At 34.7% G+C, this 22,629-nt stretch overlaps 1 protein-coding gene across 5 annotated transcripts in view; it reads left to right on the top strand.

Moving 5' to 3' along the window:
• Nucleotides 1-22,629, top strand: part of LOC150092623 (pumilio homolog 1-like) — a 328,288-nt gene that overhangs the window by 300,461 nt on the left and 5,198 nt on the right. For all 5 annotated transcript variants that reach the window (XM_090414703.1, XM_090414704.1, XM_090414702.1 and 2 more), the window contains 2 exons: nt 15,222-15,469; nt 20,749-20,832. In XM_090414703.1, coding sequence (XP_090270829.1) covers nt 15,222-15,469; nt 20,749-20,832 — 332 coding nt within the window. The remainder of the gene's footprint in view (nt 1-15,221; nt 15,470-20,748; nt 20,833-22,629) is intronic.

Below are 22,629 nucleotides of genomic sequence, written 5' to 3'. Positions count from 1 at the left end.
ATTATAAAATGTCAGCAAATTGCTCATACATAACCTTTCCTTGCAAAGTATAGATTCTCTTTTAACCAATTTCTGTTTGAATTCTTACCACTCTTCCAAAACCTTCATCACTTTTAAGATACTAATCAATTGATAATTAGACCATTTTTACACTGTCCTTGTGCCAATGGGATTATGATTTCTTCCACTCCTGTGGAATCTTATCTCAAATATTATAAAGCACAGTCAATGGCTCATCTGGTTTAGCTGAACATACTTTTACCATCTGTGCTGATATCCCATCAGATCCTATTGCCAAATTATTTTTCATTTTATATAAATTCTAGTATCTACTCCTACACCTGAGTTTCTTAATGCATTGAAGAGGTAGCCTTCAACATTGCTTACATCATGTTGATAGCTCATCACAAAACACTCATTAGTTGAATGGTCTCTTCTGCATATGATCAGCATTAATTTTGAGTTATTCTTTCACATTTGTCTTTCTTTTAGCTGCAGAACTAGTTTCTTTTCATACAGAGTTCAGACTAAATTCATACATGATGTAATTTCAAATTTTGAAATGCCTGCCATCATTCTTGAAGATATGTCTAGATCTTCCAGAAGTTTCCATCCTCAAAATGCTTTGTTGCAATTTCTGAATTTCAAGAATTTGTTCTGATGAATGGTCTAATTCAAACAGCAACTTTGAAGAATTACCCTTGCTCATTCATTTCTAGCTGATTATTTTACTAGAAATGACACTGTAAATGTACAGAAGCACTGATACAGAGATTTAGTTATGATTTGTACATGGTATTATTTCACTATAAACGAAGAATAAAATTAGATGGAAAATATAACCCAGACCTACGCATTTTATTATATGTTGGATGTTAATTGTTAACATTCTCTGGTTCATACAACAATTTCCAACTTATGATCTTTTCAATTTGCAGCAGGATTTTTGGACCAAAACCCTGTTGTAAGTCGAGAACTAACTATAGTTCTCTACTTCCTACATCAGTACAGTGTGAATGTTGAAACCCTCTCTGACACTATAATTCGACTTCAAGTTCCTTCTATCACATGCTGCTTGAGGAAGTTATCTTGCAATATCAATGGACTAAAGAAGGCTGTTGTTAATGAGAAGTTGCCATGCAAATTTTTATCTTACAACTAGTAGTTGTGAAATTGTGTAAATATAATAAGAATCTCTGTTTTAGCTTTGTTTATCTTGAAAAAAGGTATATGAGATAAGTCAAGAAAAAATTGTTCAGAACATTAGATCTGCATAGTGTAATGGAACCTTAAATAGGGAAGTATGTGCATCATCATCAAATTCCTGCCATGTACCCTCAAGGGGTGTACAGGATATGATAGTACTACATGAAAAATTTACATCATTACTAACTTCCTATCTACAATTTTCCTCCAAATCAGTCTGTTACTTATCAAGACTCCAACATTACCAGATCTTATATTTCTATCGTCTAAGGTACTTTGTACCGTATCAATCCACCTATATCTTGGTCTTCCTCTGGGTCGTTTTCCTACCAACCTGGCAGAGAACACTTGTTTTGCTAATCTTTCCTCGCCCATTCTGTTTAAGTGACCATACCATCTGAGATTAGCTCTGCTAACGCATTCCTGGATGCTGAAAATGTCAAGTTCTTTCCTAATATCCTCGTTTTTAAGATGATTAATATGTGCTTTATACATAAATTGCAAATCAACAGCAATAATTGAAGAATATACTGCGGGATGGCTTGATGTTAAATCTGGTGTTGTAGGCAGGGTTGTTTAATAGACTACATATTATCTAAATGGACACATAAGTACACAATTATTCAAGCATTAGTTTTTGAAGTTTGTCATCATTTTCTGATAAATTCCTTGAAGGAGTTTACAAGGTACTATGATAGTGGCACAATTAAGTTTTCATTATTACTAGGCTTTATATAAACAACTTTCTTCTGAATTAATCTATTATTTGCTAGATTTTCAATATTGTGATATCTTATGTGTCTTCTAAGGCACTAACTCCATCAGCTCACCCAGATCTTTGTTACTCCCTCCATGTGGGACACTTTTTTTTTTGCGATGGAGGGGACCTCTTGGTAATAGTGCTGTCCCTTGTCATTCTTTTTCCTCTTCCGTGCTTCTCTTTGTGTATTCTTCACTCTACTTCTCCGAAGTCTTTTTTATTTTCCTATTTTTCAGAACCACTGGGATCTAATGTCCTGTTGCTGTTTGCCATGTAGTTCAACTTTGAATTTCTGGAGAGGGGAATCCTGATCATGTGCATGCTCTGCTTGGGCAAGATTACCAGTCTTCAGTAACTCAATTGGGATCAGTCAGTTAGTGGGCTTTCTTTAAGAGTCAGTGGTTGCAGTATGTTTCCTCCAATTGGGTTAGACCTGGAGTTTCACCTATGGGTGCAGGCATTGCTTGTCATATAGTAACATCCATTTGTAACTGAGAAGGGAGCTCTGATGAGAATGAATTCTTCCTCAAAATTATCAGGAGTCCTCAAGCTTCATCCCAGTTCAGAAACTGGATTCAGATATAGTACAGCAACATCAGTGTGTCAGTGATTTTTAAATATTACACAAAGAGCAAGAAACAGAATAAATTCAGCTTCATTCTTCTCATGGAATTCCATCACTACCCAATCAGTGTTCAGATATGACTGTTTATTGAACAGATGCAAAAGAATACTTAAAATGAAAGAAGCATGGAGAGGCATTCAGCCAACAATGGACTAAAGAAAGAAAACAATCACTCCATTGTTAATTCATTCTTTCAGTGAAGGATGACATCTCAGTTGAAAAATGTTGCCCCTCCTTATCAAAAATGGTTTGACTGGATTGGCAAGCTCTCCAAAATCAGTTTTTTAAAACCGACTTTGGGGAGCAAAATCATTTCAGAAACATTTGCTGTGGGATACCACGATAACTCCCACTTACAACACATTAAACTTTTTAGAGTGATATCCAAGTAGGATCTTCTCAGTTCCAGACAAGTAGATTAACTGATTAAAAAAACAATGAGTGACAGCCTTAAGAATAAACTTGATATTGAGGGATTGTAATCTTATACCAACCAGGAATATCGTCCTTAAATTATCTTTTCCCTTTCATTGTTTTCAAATTGTCATAGAGGAAATTATTGGTGTAGTTTTCAGTGAAGTTTCCATGTTGTGGTGTTATATTATATATAAACATACATGTATATTACTTAAATAAAGAGCCAGTAGGCTTCATTTTGGCGATGTAATATTATTTAAATTAAGGGGATATTAAATCCCACATTGTTTCAAAACCGAATAAGAAACTCAAAGATCGGACTTTGGCTTACGCTAGTATCCGTCGATACTTTTATAGTCTACTATATTTCGCATGAAACTCTTTGATTCCGATCTTTGAGTTTCTTATTCGGTTTTGAAACAATGTGGGATTTAATATCCCCTTGATATTAAATAATATACATATATATAATATGTACAGCAGGTTTCTGATTACTGTAATTAATTGGGACAGAAATAGAAATTCAGTGAACATATTTCATAATAGGTGAGCAATGAGATCCCTCCCACCTACAGAAATTCCCTGAATTGTAGATTTGCTTTATGCTGCTGTTATAATGATATATATAGGTGGTGCTTTAATATGGAATATGTTAGAAAAAAATATGACATTTCCTTTTTTCAAGAAAATGTTAAATCAACTGTAAATTATTACATTTTTTTTTTTTTGGAAAACCGACTCAAAAACAAAACTAACATTCAAACCTAACCACTCATTAATAAATAAAAAAAAAACTTATAACAAAAAAAAAAAAAAAATCAAATGAAAGCATGTTATCTTGGTATGCAGAACCGCCACATGTTCATCTCTTTTAGCTTATTCGACTGATATTTTGTATTCAGATTCATAATTCTTAAATGTGTTAATTTTTCTTTAGTTTGTTTTGAACTGCATGACGTCTCCCATTATAGTGATATTACACTGCTATAAAATAGATTAATATTTTCAGTGTTGAAAAAAAGCCTTGTGTATTAAAACCTTTTTCTGTTTTGCTTCTAATTATTAGCATCTAATCCCTCCTTTTTTTTTAGGTGAATGAGGTTTGCAATTTATTTTACCATTCTTGATAGAATGGAAGAATTTCATAGGTATCATGGAAATTTATAGGTTGCCTATGGCTTATAAGAGTAATAGGCAGCACTCATCATGTATTAATAAACCAATAAGTTAAATATTTGGAAGATGTTTAAGTTTTTAACTTCTGAGAATCTTGGTTGTTAATTGCAGGCAGCAGATAACTTGGCAAAAACTTGATATGTGAATATGTCTTTGTATGCCTTGCAGGGTGTACAAATTTCCTTTATAGTTCATAAATGAGATAGCTATTGATTTGTTTATTTTTTATTTATTTATTTATTTTTTTTTTTTTTCACTTTGGTTTTCTTATCCTCGGTTCAGTGGAATGATTGGGGGGGGGGATTTAGTCTGCATCTTTATAGAAACTTTATAGAAATCTGCCAACTTGTTTTTGGGTAAGCAAACCATTTCAGTTTAGAAATGGTTTTTTGCTGCATTGATTTTTATCAGGATCTTTAGATGACTGTAACAAGTATTGAATTCTTATAGCTTACTACAGCATATCAGAATAAATTGGATAAGTTACTAGCATTTTGCCATAATCACTGGTGGCACCATAGTTGGTCCACATTTCTATAATGATTAACACAGAAAACAAATCAAAATTGGAACCTTCTTCATTTGAAGTAGACCAAAGTACTAAAATTAAGCAATTATAAAACAGAAAGCTTAGGATTCATTCTTATCCATGTCTAAGACTAACCTTAATAAATATGGTTACTTCAGATTATCCAAAATTCAGGGAAATTGTTATACTTCCTTATTAGCTTAAATTTTGTCTGTCACTGTGGCTTTGAATTGTACCTGGTACAATTTGTACTTAGAATACCAAGTACAGTAACTATAACTGTACTTTGTATTCTAAGTACAAATATCATACGGACTGCTGCAGCAGTGGTAATAAATCAGATGTGTTCTGGTTCTCTTGTTTTCTGTGCCACTTTTGTAGCACAGAAAATAAAAATTATGCTATTATTAAAAACATAATCCTGTAGCATACATTGGGGCCATCCATGGTATAATATATTGTCTGTGACTAATATAGAAATGTTGGCTTTGTAATTAAATAAAATTTAACTATTAAGTAACATGTTCATTGCCAATCACGCGATATCACGTGCTGCGAGTTCTCACCTGGCGGCCGATGGCCGATCACGCGTTATCGCGTGGATGTCGGTATCAAGTAAAAAAAATTTGGCCACCACATGAAATTCCAATTTTCAGCTTGGCAGTAAACGTGTTAACACGTTCATTGCCAAGTATTTCATTGCTCTAATATTATCCCTAAACATCTGTTTCTGTGATGATTTTGTTTACAGACGATTTTACTTTTTGTTTAATTAATTAAAATTGGAATAAGAGATGTGTAAAAATATTATTGTGTTAATAAGATTTTCTTTGTCAAAATAATATCAGTTGTTAGATGACTTAGTGAAGCCATTAAGCCTATCTGTGCCTCATTGTTTGTCACCAGTGGAAATGGTTCTTCATTTAGCAGCAACAAGGAAGATAGTAATACATTCTTTGTTGGAAATTAAAATACCTAGACATTTTGTATGCCAACACATGAAATAGGCATCAAGTGGGAGAGAAGTGTTGATTGGGTATACTACTAATAAACATATTCTATCTGCCATTACTGAATTACTCCTTGTGATACCCACCTATTGTGATGTCATTCACATAGTTGAAAATCATGGAGAATGCAGTATATGTTCTATTGTGATATGATATGAACAGCTGATAGACCAAAGAAAAGAATAGCTAGAGAGAGAGACATCAGAAAAAAAGAAACGGATATAGGAGAAAGAGTGTTGTTAATTATTACCTTTGAGAAATAAAGGAAATAAATGTAAGGAATGGATGGTGATTTTCAGCAGATTCCTCATTTAAGTTCCTGTTGAGAAGTTAGTGTTATTATACACGTACCTCCATGGAGTCCAAAAACTCATTGCTGGAGACCCAATCTATCATACCTCTACTTGAACCCATTAGCAGATTAAGCACTTTCAACTGACTCTGGCAACCCATTCCACTCATTCACAACTCTCCAAGCAAAAAATCCTTCCAGGGATGACAACCTTGTTCTGGTCCCTCTAATCAAGTGCTGAAGCATTTCCCCTGCATTTATCCTATAAAGCCCTTTAAGCAACTTAAACGTTTTTTACGGTTGCTTAATTTATTTTCTGAACAAGTTTATTTTCTGAAATCCACACACCCTCAAAATATCCTCATAGGAAACAGGCCACTGACTATCTTAGTTACTTGCCTCTGAATCTGTTCACCACTTCTCATCTCCAAGAAACCCAGGGGACCGGATTTGAGCACAGTAATCCAGATGTGGACGTATCCAGGGCCTTATAAAGAGGAATAACTTCCTTATATCTACTTGTTAATGTGTTCTTCAAATAGTCAAGAAATGGGCTACCTTAGCAATATATCTTCTAAACTTGAACTCTCTGTCTACCTCCAACCATAATTCTCTAGCTAAATTTATGTACAAATTAAGCAGCAGTGGTCTCAGCACTAGTCACCTCTTTTAAACTTGATTCTGCCCCTCCGTATACCACTTTTTTAAATCTGTCCAGCAGCCACCCTCTTATCCACTTAACCAATGTCATATCCATCCCCATTTATTCTAATTTGTGTACCAGTGATCCATGTGGTATTCTGTCAAATACTTTTACGAAATCATCGTGTGGCCATTTCCTTTATCCAAATCAGCTGTTACTCTATTATAAAGAGGCATGACCAACCCTTCACAAAGCCATGTTGATCCTCATACAATATCATTTTTATCTACCCGTTCGTTGAATTCTCTTTATGGCCAATTTTTCTAGTACTTTTACCATGCAGAGATACTGATTAGTCTATAATTTTTCTCTCTTTTCACTTGCTATGAACTCTGCAATATCCTAAGAACCTCCAATTCATCCACTTCTGTTTCCTCATTAGTGTCTGTCACAGGGTTAAACAGTAACCTCACTAGGATGATATTTGCTTGCAAAATAATCACTCAGTAACTCAACTATTTAACTGCTTCTGTCTCCTCATCACTCATTCATTAAGGTTAAGGTAATCTTCATAGTCATTCTTCTTTCTTGCTGCATAATGAAAGTACTCTTTGGGTTTTCCTTTGTCCTGTTTAGCTAGATTCTTCTCATAATCTGATTTTACCTTCCTTGCCATGCTGGACACTTTTCTCTTTATATATATCCCTCCACAGCATTTTCTTCTTCTTCTGCAGCTTGTGCTCAGTGATATCACTCATCCATCTCTACCTGATTAACCCTCCTTAACCTAGGTATATACGATTTAATACTATTGTACTTCCTCTAGATGACCCTTAACTATATATCAGGCACTATTAACATCCTTATCCCACAGTATTTTATGCAATGGTACAGATTTAAGTTTCTTCTTAAGCTTGTCATAATCACCTGCCTTGAAGTTCTACATATACCCCATATACTTCTTGATGGAATATTCCCCATGTTTTGCAGTCTCCCAAATCAGGACCTCATGGTCACTTTTGCCAATTGGAGGCAATTTGGTCACCTTAGTTATGGATTGCCCTTCTCATCCTATAACCTGGTCCAATACTCTCCCACCCCTAATTGCCTCCATTTCATGTTGCCTTAAGTAATTATCTCTCAGCAGGTGTATAAATTCTATTTCCTTCCTGTCATGAAGTCCCCATAACATTCACTCCACCTGTATTCATTGTACTAATTTGCCGATTCACGTCTTCCAGATCATCTGTGGAACTCCATTGCCTATAGTAACAACCAACTGTATATTTTGTCTTACTGGCCTTCATCAGACTGCTTCAAATGAACAGCCACTCACCTGTCTATCTCCTATTCTTTTTTGGCTGCAATTATTCATCTGTTATCATCAACAGCAGTATCCCTCCCCTCCCTCTTATCCTATCTTCCCTGAAAATACTAAACCCTTCACATTTAATCAATGTAACTATATCGTCTGCTGGTAGCCAAGTCTCACTAAAACTTATAACTCAGTAATTCGGTTATTTTATCTGCTTCTGTCTCCTCGTGACCATCACTTATTAAGGCTAATCTTCCATAGTCATTCTTCCTCTTACTTGACACATAACAAAAGAACTCTTTGGAATTTCTTTGGCCTGCTCAGCTAGATTCTTCTCATAATCTGATTTTATCTTCCTTGCCATGTTTGTCAACTTTCTTGTCTAAGCCTTGTACTGTTCATGAGTTTGCCGGTCACCTTTTTCTTTATATATCCTCCAGCGTTTTCTTTTTCTGCAGCTCGTGCTTAATGATATTACTCATCTGTCTAATTCCTATGATTAACCCTCCTTATCCTAGGTATACAATTTAATATTGCTTCCTCTAGATGATCTTTAACTATATCCCATGCACTACTTACATCTTTAGCCTGCAGTGATTTGAACTGCTTCCTAAGCATGTCATAATCACCTACCTTGTAGTTCCACGAATTCTTGATAGAATATTCCTCATGTTTTATAATATCCCAAGTCAATATTGCATGGTCACTTTCACCAATTGGAGGCATTGTTGTCACCTGGTTATGGATAGTTCTTCTGATCCTATGACCAGGTCCAATCTCTCTTACCCCATCACATGCTGCCTTAAGTAATTATCTCTTAGCAGGTTATAAATTCTATTTCCTTCCAGTCTATATCTCCATAGTTGAAGTCCCTCATTAGTGTCTGTTACAGGGTTAAAGCAGTAACCTCACTAGGATGATATACCCTTGCAAAATGATCATTCAGTAACTCAACTATTTAACTGTTTCTGTCTCCTCATCACTCGGCTGTACTCGTACTAATTTGCTAATGCAGGTCTTCCAGATAATCTGTGGAACTCTATGGCCTATGGTTACAACTAACAGTGTATTTTGTCTTACTGGTCTTCACCAGACTGCTTCAAATGAACAGCTACCCTCATTCCTTTCTCCTATTCTTTTAGGCTGCAATTCATCCACTATCATCATCAGCAGTACCTCCCATGCTATTCTATCTTCTCTATCTTTCCTGAAAATACTAAACTCTTCACATTTAATCCCTGTAACTTTTGGCGAGGTTGCACTAACCAATGCCAAAAACTCCTCCCTTTAGTCCTGCACCCACCTTTACTCCCTGAATTGACTATCCTATTCAATATTTTGCTTGAGAAATTAGATTCCACACTTGGTCATTCTCAGATTCAATCGTCTCATGGGTGCCTTCACACAAACCCAGTTGCTTCCATCCTAGTTGTTTAAGTTTTCCTGGATTTATGCTTCAGCATGTTCTGTGAAGCACAAATCCAGGAAAACTGGATTTGTGCTCTCTCCAGACAACCATCACAGTTTGTCTCCATACATTATTTTCTCCTTAACTTGTTTTTTCAGTTGGTCTTTATTATTCCTTTGGACCACCTTCTTCTTTATCTTTTCAGCCCTGTGGTCTTGCCACTTCTGCAATTTTTCAATTTCATGCTTTGTCCTATGAAGGATAACGATTTATTAATGTCCATTAGTTCTCCTCTAGATTATACCATCTAATCCCATAACTATACATCAAGGTTCCGTAATATCTCATGCACCTCCAGTTCATCTACCTCCATTTCCAGATCACTTACCACTCGTGTTACTGCAGTTTCTCCACCTGTATGATATACAGTTGCAAAGTGATCACTTACTGATTCAACTATTTCACCTGCTTCAGTTACTACCCTACCATTAGCATTCAGCAGACATGGCTGCACGTTCAAAATTAATAACTAATTTTCCATCTTGTGTGCCACCTTACAAACACTCACTTTTGAAACACTTAATACATACTCTCTCTCTCCAGTTCCAATTTCCTTTCACATATTCTTTAATTTTCTTGACAAATACATTTCACACATACAGCACTGAATAAAATCCTGGAAATTCAAATCGCTGTACAGTGTGATCTTTGTCATTATTGTTCGTCGCATTGGTGCCATGCTGACAATATCATGGTAGAAATGTTATAAAGACACTAAATACTCTAAAAACATAAAAATCTACACTATGATACATTAATTTTATAATGAAAAAAAAAAAAAAACCACAATAAAACAGCTAGAAATCACAATATAACCATGGACCAAAATTCCAATCTTTATTGTGGGTTTTGAGTGAAGATTGGAAAGAAAGCCATTCTTTGTGTTTATTGAACTGACAACTGTCAAGTAAAAACACAACATTGTTGTGTCCTGTTGCAGTGCTGGATAGTGCAAGGTTATGAAATAAAACTTTTAATATTTTTGGTACTTTCTATAAATAGAAACAGAATATGCTTGAAAATACAGGTATGAGTTGTCAATTTCTTCAGCAATTATGTGCAAGGAAATTGTTGCTGTTTCACTCATGGAGAACTTCTCTTATAATACTTAAGGATTAAAGAGAAAGATATTTTGAGTTTCTATCATTCACCTAATGACATATAAAGAATCATTACTTTCATGATGAATACTCCAAATTAAACAGTTTCTCAAGATAGATCAACATATGTTTCTATAACAGAACAAAGATTTCTAATACATACACACACAGGGTGGTTCAAAATTCCATGTACAAACTTTGAGGGGAGGTAGAGAACATCAAAATCAACCATATTCACATAGGAAAGCATGACTGGACATGCCACCCGAAAGTGATAGGTGGCGCTGTTTGGCAGAGCTCCAGGTGAGCAATTGGGGCTTCCTCATTCAAGCTTTCAACGTTGTACGAAGAACATGCATAGTTTTACGAATGCTGAGATGGTAAACATGCACCTCGTTTACCATATTATGTGTTGAACTGTTCAGTTACGCCTAATAAAGTTTTTTACACTACTTACTGCCTTGTGTTATTTCTGTATCTTTATGTCCCTGTTAGTACCTTCCGGTGGCGTTTCTGGCCATGCTTTCCTATGTGAATATGGTTTATTTTGATGTTCTCTACCTCTCCACTCAAAGTTTGTACGTGGAATTTTGAACCACCCGGTATATATATATATATAAAATCAGTAGTTACATTGACTTGGTGATTGGATAATAAGTTAATTTAATGCAGCACACATTTCATCAAAAATGACGAAACATGTTGTGTGCTCCATTAAATTAACTTGTTATATATTTTCTCAGTTTCAGTCAGTCAAATAAAGATGAATATATGAGCTAAACTAAAAATCAGTCTTAAAAGGAATAGAACAACCACCAAAAACAGGAAAATAGACATCTCAAAGATAGCCTAACCAGATCTAATTAGCAGAGAGCATTGGAAGAAGACTTATATAATCTTGCTCTAGATACAGCTAAAAAGAGTCTTGGGAAAATGGGAAAGGTATTGTTAAAGAAGCAGCAGAAAAGCACTTAGACAAGAGCAAATAAATGTTGGATTACATCAGATTATGGATTTATGAGAAAGAAAAAGAACATCGAAAATTAACCTCTCAAAAGAAGGTAACGAAGAAACAGAGTACTATACAAAATTCTGAAAAAAGAAATTTCAGATTAGCAAAAACCACACTTAGGAGAAAAATCAGGAATGTGTGAACAAGCATGCAGTAAACATGACTCCAAGACCATTTATGAAATAGTTAAAGAAATAACTAGAACATTCTCACCCAACCCACTTTTAATATTACAAAAAGATGAACTACAATAAGTAGCAATTATTATCTGTCCAAAAAGAAACCGAAATTTTGATAGAAAATAAAACACGGGCCAATTATAATTATTCAAATCATTTATTTCAATCAATTCATTAAAATGAGTTTTTTATATTGGTTTTTGGGATACTGTTGAGGGTCATGGTTACTGCCTCTTGAACGTTTTTCAATGGTGTCGTATCGCTTTCCTTTCAGCAAATGAAGTCTGGGAAAGAGAAAGAAGTCACAGGGTGCTAAATCAGGTGAATATGGCATGTGATCCAACACACAAAAAACTTGGTTTTTGCCTCAAAACCTGTCTCACAATGTTCGAACGATGAGATGGTGCAAAAGTGCAAAAAATTGTGCAAAAGTGACCAGCTGCCTGCATCATAATATTCATGCCATACACGACGAATTCTCACTAACAATCGCTTCAAAACTTCGAGATAAAACTCGCCACTGACCATTTGGCCAGGCAGAGTGAATTCTTTGAGGATAATGTCCTTGGAATCATAGAAACAAATCAGCATTGTCTTTACTTTTGATTTTTCCAAGTGATTTTTTTTTTTTTTTTGGATGCCCCTCTTCTGGTGGTCTCCACTCAGCATTCTGGTGCTTTGTTTCGACCTCATACTCAAACACCATGTTTTGTCACCATTAACGATCGTTTCAAGAAAGTTTGAGTCCTTACGAGCGGTTTTAATGAGGTCCTTGCAGGGGTCGTCAGTCAACTCGTGGGCAACAAATCGCGAATTCAATTTACGAAGGCCCAAACTCTCAGTCAAAATGCTGTGCACAGTTGATTTTGGAATCCCCAATTCACCTTCAATCAATCTCATGGACGATTTCGGGTTTTCTTTGAAATCATGCACTTTTTGGATGTTAACTTTGCTCAGTCCAGTTTTTGTCGTCCTCAAGCGTCTCATGACCACTTTGAAATCACTTAAACCACTCGTAAACTTGAGTACGGGATAAGCATTCATCACTGTATGCTTTTTGAAACATTTGATGCGTTTCGGTAAAACTTTTACCAAGTTTAACACAAAAGTCAATCACGTCTCTCTGTTTGAAACTTATTTTCCGACCGTTCATCAAAACACACTGTCACTCTTGGCATTATAACTTGGCTTCTAATGAAACAAATGTCATAAACAGTTAACACAACACTAATGAAGGCTGCTGCTTTCGACAACAAAAAGATACAACAGGTGGTGTCACTAGTTTCTTCTATTTTCGAAAGGTTTGGTTTCTTTTTGGACATAGGGTGTATGACTAATCGCTATAAAGAAACACTCACAGCTGAAGAAAGTAAAGATCAAAATATCTTCTGACACAAAAGGCATCCTGAATGAAAAAATACTTAGAACAAATGAAAAATGATAAAGCACCAGGCATAGAAAGTATTCAAAAAGAACTTCTGGAAAAAAGGAGGGGAAAGCACAATTCATTACTTAAGGAAACTGTTCAATAAAATACTAAAGGATTTAAATATACCAACAGGTCAGATCATACCCATCCACAAAAAAGTTGATACCAGATTCTGCACTAATTACAGGGCCTATTATTATTCTAAGTCACTGTTATAAAATATTTATCAGGATTATTCAAAACTGAGGTTAAAATTCTTAAGAACAGATGGAAGAAGAGCAAATGGGATTCAGAAGTAAAAGAAGCACAATAAATGCAGTTTTCATATTAAACAGACTAGCAGATCTTATGAGAGAACAAAAGCAAAAAAAAAAAAAAAAACTTTACTGCTGCTTTATAGATTTCAAACAAGCTTTCGACTCAATAAACAGAAGTAAACTCATTAAAATTCTAGAAAAAAAGAGGTTTGGCAAATACCTATTAAATTGTATTATCTTCTGGTTCCCATCTGCCATACGGCCGCAGGAGGGTAGTTATATGCTACCATTCTAGGGAGAGATGATTATGAGCAAGGTGGTTTCCCGTTGCCTTCCTTGCCGTAAGTATTTATGACTGTAACCTGTGTGTTCACGGGGCCGGTTTGCCTTCTTGCGGGATGAAAAACCCCAGATAAACTGGCGGAAAAAACCCTGCTGCCCACGCCCAAGACCGGCTAACTTGGCTATGGCTGAGGAAGATCCTTAAGCTCCTCACGTCGTGGACGGGAATCAAACCTAGGACACTCCTTCCCCAGGCATATGGTTGCAAAGTGCAAAGCCACTAGGCTAACCGCGTGGACAAATTGTATTATAAGAATTATTATTCAGAAACACAAACAGTAGTAAAATACAAAAATATTGAAACAGACCAGAGAGCTATTTAAAAAAGGAGTTATGCCCATTGTCACCATTTTTATGTGACCTGCACCTAAAAGAGGTAGTAGATGAAGCACTCTACAGACAGCCAAGAAAAATTAGAAAATATTCTGATCAAACATCTCGATTATTTCAAAACCATAAAACAGAATTAATAATGGATGGATAACAATGGGCAGACTAGAAAAAAATATGGAACAATAAAAGATTAAGTAAAGAACTCAAACTAAAGATATATAAAACAATGATAATTCCCACAATACTTTATGGCTCCCAATGCTGGATCCTAAGAAAAAAGAAATTGAAATGCCTAAGAAAAATCAATAAAACAAATTGGACAAAAAGAAAAACAAATGAAAAAGTCAGAGAAGAACTTTAAGGAAACAATAATTATCACACTAAAAACAAGCCAACTAAGCTGGTTTGCACATTTTTAAAGAATGAATCCAGAAAGACTACCAAACATATTATTAAATGACATTCCAGCAAAGAAAGTACCCACTTAAACTTCATAATAGAACGACAAAAAGACATCAGACAGAAAGAAATGGTGAAAATTTGTTTTTGAGGAATTCAACCTGCCATGAGCAGAAGAGGAAGAAGAAATCTAACAGAATTAGTCAATGAATCTTCTACAGTATATTGTCTGTGACCAATATCAATATGTTGACTTTGTAATTAAATAAAATTTAAACAATGTTATCTCTAAACATTTGTTTCCAACAAGAACACAAAAAATAATAAATAAAAACGAGTGATAATCAGCATGAAGCGTCCTTAAAAACTGCAAAATGCTTCACTACTGGCTTGGTGTGGACACTTGATGCTGATTATCACTCATTTTATATATTTATTATTATTTTTTTGTGTAATTTATGCAAAACGTGTACAATTTACAAATATGATACATACCCTTGGTTGCTTTTTTAGGCTTGCAGGTTTACCTGTTCTATAGGTAGGACGAAAAAAACTCAACTTTTGGGGAGGAAAAACTTTGTGCATGACTGGCTAGCTCAACTTTGGGTGAAGTTTTTAAGGAGTAAAATGTTATAACAAAACTGAACTAATTTTTTTTTTTACTAGGTCATTAATGACAACTTGTTGTCTAGTTTGTCAGTAATTATAGAGCTTTCCATTTCTTGGCAGGTTTTTGCACTATCCACTCACCCATATGGGTGTCGTGTGATTCAGAGGATTTTGGAGCACTGCACACCTGAACAAACTGCTCCCATCTTAGAGGAACTGCACCAACATACTGAGCAGCTGGTACAAGATCAGTATGGCAACTATGTTGTGCAGCATGTGTTAGAACATGGATGCATGGAAGACAAAAGCAAAATTGTTTCTGTTGTTCGTGGAAAAGTTCTGCAGTTGTCTCAACATAAATTTGCAAGGTATTTTGTATTATAATATATAACAGTGTTCTTAGCTTATGCTTTCTTCTCATTATAAAAATCTCTTCAAAAAATTAACAGTGATTTAAATAAAAACTGAAGTCGATAGGACTATTTGCAGAAAGTTTTTTTACTTGGTTAGAAAGTAAATTATACTTGCCAAAAAATTACATTTTTGTTCATTTTGGATGTGAAGTGTCATCATAATTAGGCTATATGTGTATATAGAAGCAATTATCTCTGAGTATTTTAATAAGATTATACACCTTTTTACTGTATACAGAAAATATGACTTCTGCATTAATTCAACCGTGGTATCTTCTGGGTCTGGCACCCACTGGTGAGACTTTAATAAAGTTCAAAACCAGTCTGAGCAATGACCTTTCCCATAATGCATAGTAATATACATATCTGAAAGAAAGTGCTTCACGTTATGGCATACTAAGGTATCCGATGTGAAGTCAACAGTCATTCCTAGTGATGGTTGTACTTCAGTTGTGATCCTTGTTTACTTACATTTGGATAAAGAGTTAACAAAAATATAATTTCTTGGCAACTATAATTTACTTTAAGATTAAGTAAAGAACTCAAACTAAAGATATATAAAACAGTGATAAGGATAGAACAATACCACCACATTGTTCAAATGTGCATTCTTTAGGTTATTTCATTTAATATTGTCATAAACATATGTTAATAAAATATTTTAGTTTTATTAAAAGTATTTTACTGAAATTACTCCCTGAACTGCAAAATTCAAGAGAGCTTTTCTTGAATTTGGTTTGAACTTGAATTTCATGCAATAAAGTGCAGTGCTTTTAGTTGCATATGACCCTCGATGATTTGTTTTATAAACTTATGAGCTATCTGAAAGACATTGTACAGAGAGGGTTTGTGATGGCTCTATTACACAAAGCAAACCTGAATATGAATTGCAATCTTAAACTTTTTTTTCATCATCAAATGTACAGGATATGATAGTATTACATGAGAAATTTACATCATTACTATCTTCCTATCTACAAAACACACATTGTTCACCAGATCACTGTTACCTGTCAAGACTCCAACATCAGATCTTATATTGCTGTTTTCTAGGTGACTTTTTACTGTATCAATCCACTATTGTCTTGGTCTTCCTCTGGATCTTTTTCCTGCCAACTGGGCAGAGAACACTTTGCTCCCCATTCTATTTAAGTGACCGTCCACCTGAGATTAGCTCTGCTAACACATTCCTGGGTGCTGACAATGTCAAGTTCTTTCCTAATATCCTCGTTTTTAATATGATATTGTCATTGATGCCATCTGTTCATGCCCTTAATCTTTCTCAGATTTCTTAATCTGCTGTCTCTACTCTTTGGTCAAGTGTTTTACTTCTGATCCAGCTCTCAGATCTGTAACTTAAAATTGTTTTAAACACTGTATTGTATACAGTTAATTTAGTGTTTTGACTGATTTCTCTCTTATTCCATACCATACCAGCTTGTTGATTCTGTTGTCTATTTTCATATTTAATTTACCATCTTCACTAAAAATGGTGCCTAAGTAGCTAAAATGTTTTACTTGTTCTATAGGTAAAACAAGTTCGATATTTTCAATGCTTCTGCCTATTTTCATCGTCTTTGTCTTGTTACTGCTAACCTTCATACTATATCCATTATTACAGTTATTCAATTTAGTGAGTGAATCTTGCAGACTTGTAGCGGATTTATTTAGAAGTATTACATCATCCGCATAAAGCAAAGAGCTGAGATTAACATCTCCAATTTTGATATCAGGTTTAATACCACTTTCCTTCATAATGGTGATCCATATAGATAATGAATAACAGAGGGAGAAATGTCATCCTTGTCTGACACCAGATTTAACATTAAACCATCTTCCTGTACTTCCTTCATTTCTAATTGCTGGCTTACAACACAAATAAAGACTAACTATTGCTTGATATAATGCCCTATTGACATCATATAAAGTTTTGAATAGCTTCTCTCTTGGCACCTTGTCACATGCCTTTTCCAGATCTACAAAACTTAAATACAGATCTTTGTTATATTCTCATGATTTCTCAATTATTTGTCATAAAGTGAAAATCCGATCGTGATAGCCTCTATTTGGCCTGAATCCAGCTTGTTCTTCACCAAGCTTCTCTTCCACAGTCCCTCTCAACCTTTTCTCAAGTATACTTGCATATATCTTACCAGGAACACTCAGTACTGAAATACCTCTGTAATTCTCACATTCAGTTTTATTTCCCTTTTTATAGATGGGTACTATGAGAGCTCTGCTCCAATCAAATGGAATTTGTCCCTCTGTCCAGGCCTTCTGAACTATGCAGTGCACCCACTGTAAGAATTTTATACCTCCATACTTGAGCATTCTACTCCTGCTGCCTTTCTACATTTCAGGCTTTTGATGGCATTTTCTACTTCAAGTATCTTTTTCTCCAGTTTTCATATCACTTTTATCATCTCTCATTCCTTTTACAGCAGTCTTGCCTCCATTTCTCGGCTTCTTCAACAACCTCCAGAATATCTTGCCACCTTCGTGATATTTATTTTCTATGTCTTACCAAAGTCTTTCCATGACTTTTGTTTAACTAGTTTTACACAGTTTGTAGCTTTCTTACATTTGTCTCTGTATTCTCTAAGAGCACAAGCTGACTTATTTCCCAGGAACTTTTGATATGCTTTATTCTTTTCTTTCACTACATGCGTTCACAGAAGTTACATATATTATCCTGGCTGACTTACCTGTATGCGGGATAAAAAAAAAAATCAAGTTTCTGCAGAAGAAACACTGCTATCCCTGTATGAGATCAGCTGACTCACTTTCATTTGAAAAAACTCATATAAAGATTCCTCTTATTGTGAAAAGAATTGAACTCTAAACTTTTTTTTAGTTCTGGTTTTGTTAAATACCCCCACAAAGTTGAATATTGCAAAAAATCTTTTTTTTTAACTGTGCATTTGATTTTATCACTTTTGCCAGTGTATATTGTTGTTTTACAATATGCTTATACATTTCCCATTTATATATTTAGCTGTTTGCATATAATAGCCATAGATGCTGCTAATGTGCCATGAAAAAGTTTTGTTGTTGGGCAAAGTGATGATCAGGATAACAATGACTTATGTATCTCAGGCTATCTATGAATTCATCAGAATTCAATATGAAGACCTCATATTGCCTGTTATAGGGTCTGAAGATGTTTCGTTCCTGTATGTGGTAATTCAAGCATGTTGAACAAGACAATACAAAAATGACAACTATTTTCACCTGTCATTAACTATATTCCTCATAAAATATAGTAGACATCTGGATTTCAGTGTCATCAAGGACTTGCGTAAACTTGCAAAATTCCCAAAAATTCAGTAGCAAAGAAGACATTTCCATTCCTGGTTCAAAAAATATTTTCTTAGTCTTTGACCATGACATCTCAAAGACTAAGACAAATGAAGAGAAAATTAAATGCATATAAATTTGAAGGAATGGTGAAATGCTGAAAAATAATCATGGTTTCAAAAATGCAATAATAAAATTATTTGTGAACAACAAAGATCCTGAATTCAAAAGCATACTTAACAATGAGAAGTATGCTTTTGTATTTAAAAAAAAAGGGGGGGGGGGGTTTAAAGCTTACGTTCTAATATGAACTTAAGTTAATTTCTTGCAGTCTCATTTAAAGTTATTTTCTGAGAATGTTAGTGGATGGTGAAAAATATCACCAGGGTATTAGAGGTGCACCTGGAACACATCAGCATGATGACAGATTACTGTAACCATTAAAAAAAAAACATAAATCTGATAGCAAGACTGCCAGAAATGGCTGTTTAAAGAGAAAAACAGTAATACATTCTTGGGAGGGGATCTTATAAAACAGCATTTTCTTTTATTTATTGCTATTTCACATTATTTTATGAAATAATGTCATTTGAATATAATATATTTGAGAAAATAATCACCTGTTACATATTTTCCAGATCTATGAACAATCTTTGTATGACTTACAAAAGTCGTATAAAGTTTTTTTGTAACATAATTTGTAAATATACTGGAATTGATTTTTCCCCCTCCGCCATACATATATAAAGAAATACTTATTATACTAAAATGAAGTGATCGCACCCACAGTACTCGGTACTGGTTTATTTGACATGTGATAATGTACAAATGTAAGGTGATTGAAAATTTTGAAATATGAGACTTTTTTGCTAAGTGAAATGTACTCCAGTATTTCACCCACAGAATGACATACATTGTATATTATACTTCTATATTTGTTTCAAATTGAACTTTACAACTACCATTTAGGAATTATTGTAAAGGCATAATACCTTATCAGCAGCCTTATTGAGCAGCTCTTCTCACCAAATATCACTAAACTGTTTAAGTAGAATAGTTGTCTCCACAGGCAACTTTTTTGGATCTACTATGGGAGGGCCCTTACCTGAATCTTTGGCTGATCTTTTTCAAAAAAAGCTGAAATAAGATTCCTTGCTAAAGCCATCCCACAACTTACCACCTGGTAATCAGCAGGTTTTAGATCAGTGAAATGTTGACATCTTTATAGTTTTAGATCTTCATTCTTTCTGTTCATTCCATACAGGGAGTTTTTATTCATATTGGTTTTCTTTGGGGGGGGGGGGCAGTATTTCATTTCAGGCACCCACTCATATGGGATGTTATATTCATGTTTTGTTTCTTCACCAGTCCTAAAAAAAAAGAAACAGAATAATCTCTGTTTTAAAAGATGAAGAGATAAGCTAAAAGAGGAACTTCAGTCTTTTATCTGCCAGTTCCAGGAACGTTATCTATAGGTTACTAAAAAGATTCCACATTCTTGTGATTTGCCCTACATGGTTGGGCTAGAAGTTTTGAAATAGACAAAGAAATATCTCAGCAATGTAGAATATGGAAGAGAGGAAAAATCTGGGCTAGCATCATGCTCTATTTTGCGGACAACTTTCATGTCTAATCAAGAAATTCACTGCAATCATTCATTCTTGTGGCTTCCCCTGGCTTCTGTTAACAGAAACCAAAATCTTATCTTAAATGAGTTCTGAAAATATCAGATTTCTCAACATACTAAACTTTTTCCAATCACTGTTGATTGTTTTCTACTGGTTTGAGTTTTTTATCCATCACTCTGAAGAGGTCACTAGACATAAGCATGTGAAACTAGTTGGCTCTTTTTTTTAATTGTAAATTATTATTATAATGAGTAATAAAAAAACTCTCTCTCTGTTTGTTTGTATATATTTGTTTTATTTTCATTTCAGCAATGTCGTAGAAAAGTGTGTGACTCATTCCTCCAGAGGTGAAAAGGCAATGTTGATAGAAGAAATTTGCTCCTTTAATGATGGGTAAGTTAGTTTTCTTCTAATTTATGTAAATAAATTCACACTAATGTATTGATTACATAACTATGAATGTTATCATTATAACATGATGTTGTCCTCCTTCAGCTTCATTCCCATTTAAGTGGGTCACTGCAGCTGATCAACCTTCTTCATTCAGTTCTAAGGTCATGTTCTCTAGTCAGAGATCTTGGAGGTCCTCTCAAGCTGTCTGGCTATCATTATTTAGGTCTCCTTTCCTTTTGCATTCATCTCCAGCACTCTCTTTTCCACATAGCTTTTATCTCAATGTACAACATGACCAAACCACCTCAGCCTTGATTGCCTAATCTTCCCAGATACTGTGGGTACCTTCATTGTCCCCTGGATTAGTGAATTTTTGCTTTTATTCAATCTTGTTATACCACTTACAAGTCTCAGCATTCTCATTTCAGCTACATCCATTCTCTGGGTCATCTGCCAAGTCTCGCTGCTTTACATCAGTGCTGATCTTACTACCATTTCGTATATCTTTCCTTTGAACTTACCAGACACTTTTGTATCACACAAGATACCTGAAACCTTCCAATTTACCATGCCACCTTAGATTAACTTTGTTTATGCTTTTTTTTTTTTTTTTTTTTTTTTTTTTTTTTTTTTTTTTTTTTTTTTTTTAATGTAGCTTTCACCCACAAAAGGTTCTTCTGTAAACCTGTATATTTGTACCATGGGTGGGCTAAAGAATTTTTTTTAATATATTTTTATTAATTTTATATATTTTTCATCTTTTACTTTACATAGTCTGGAAACCTTGCTCTAGACCAAAAATGAACTTTTTCAAGCCACTGCAAGCCTCCAATACCCAGGATGGCACTCTTGTATAGAGCAATGAAATTCATGTTGCCTCTAAAGACAATCACAAATATCTGTGCCTGCAGCAGGATTTCAAACTCGCATCGGTCTTCCTCTGCTGTGATGAGGATTTTTGGATGCTGGCTATTTAATTATTTAGTTATCTGGCCACACAGTGTATATTATTCGATGCTGTGTGGCAAAATAACGACCACGTCACCTATGTAGTTATAGCCAAACTGCATGGTTTTGAGTTGCTGTGTTGTGCGCCTTGATTTTCCGTGTTTACTGTAGATGGGGGAGGGGGGGGGGGCATTGCTATCCCATCCAGTTGTTGCATGTATTTCCTTTCCATTTGAAATAACCATCATGTATTCTAAATAATTTGAATATGTTTGAGGCTATCAAATCAAGAATCTCAGTTAATTGTACATAGTAAATAGGGAAGTGATATTGAAGGTAATCATTTGTCTGACCTTTTTGGCATATGGTTATACAAATAGCTGGGCAGGACAGCAATATGCCAAATATTCTAATTTTATGTCCCTCTGCACAGACTTCAAAATTAGTGTCTGTAGTTGAGCCACCAGCTGTCTTTTGGACAGCATAATTATATCCTACTAGAATGTCATAACTTTACTAATTAGCTACATACCGCAGAGCTAATTCTGAACAACATAAAATTGAAATACAACCAAAGATGCATTATCTGTACACTCACTCTCTACAAACAAGTGGTACATCAGCAACAGCTCATTTGGAACTCGCATCTATTCTCTCAGTTATGGAGGTTCTATCTAAACATACATTTCTGTTGGATCCTAAGCTGTGTTGATTTAGGCAAACAAGGCTACCAATACTGCAGCTAAGTCAGCTCATTCTCTGAAATTACTGAAATTAAATTATGGCAGTCTACCCATGGATTTCAAAGAGGAAGTTTAGTTCTTGCTCAGCTCCACATAGGATATTGTC

The sequence above is a fragment of the Typopeltis vanoorti genome, chromosome 25 (genome assembly GCF_054136105.1).
Source record: "Typopeltis vanoorti isolate ZY-2024b chromosome 25, IOZ_Tvanoo_1.0, whole genome shotgun sequence".
NCBI lineage: Eukaryota > Metazoa > Arthropoda > Arachnida > Uropygi > Thelyphonidae > Typopeltis > Typopeltis vanoorti.
Note: the sequence above shows the minus strand (reverse complement) of the source record. Positions and strands in the feature narration are given on the sequence as shown.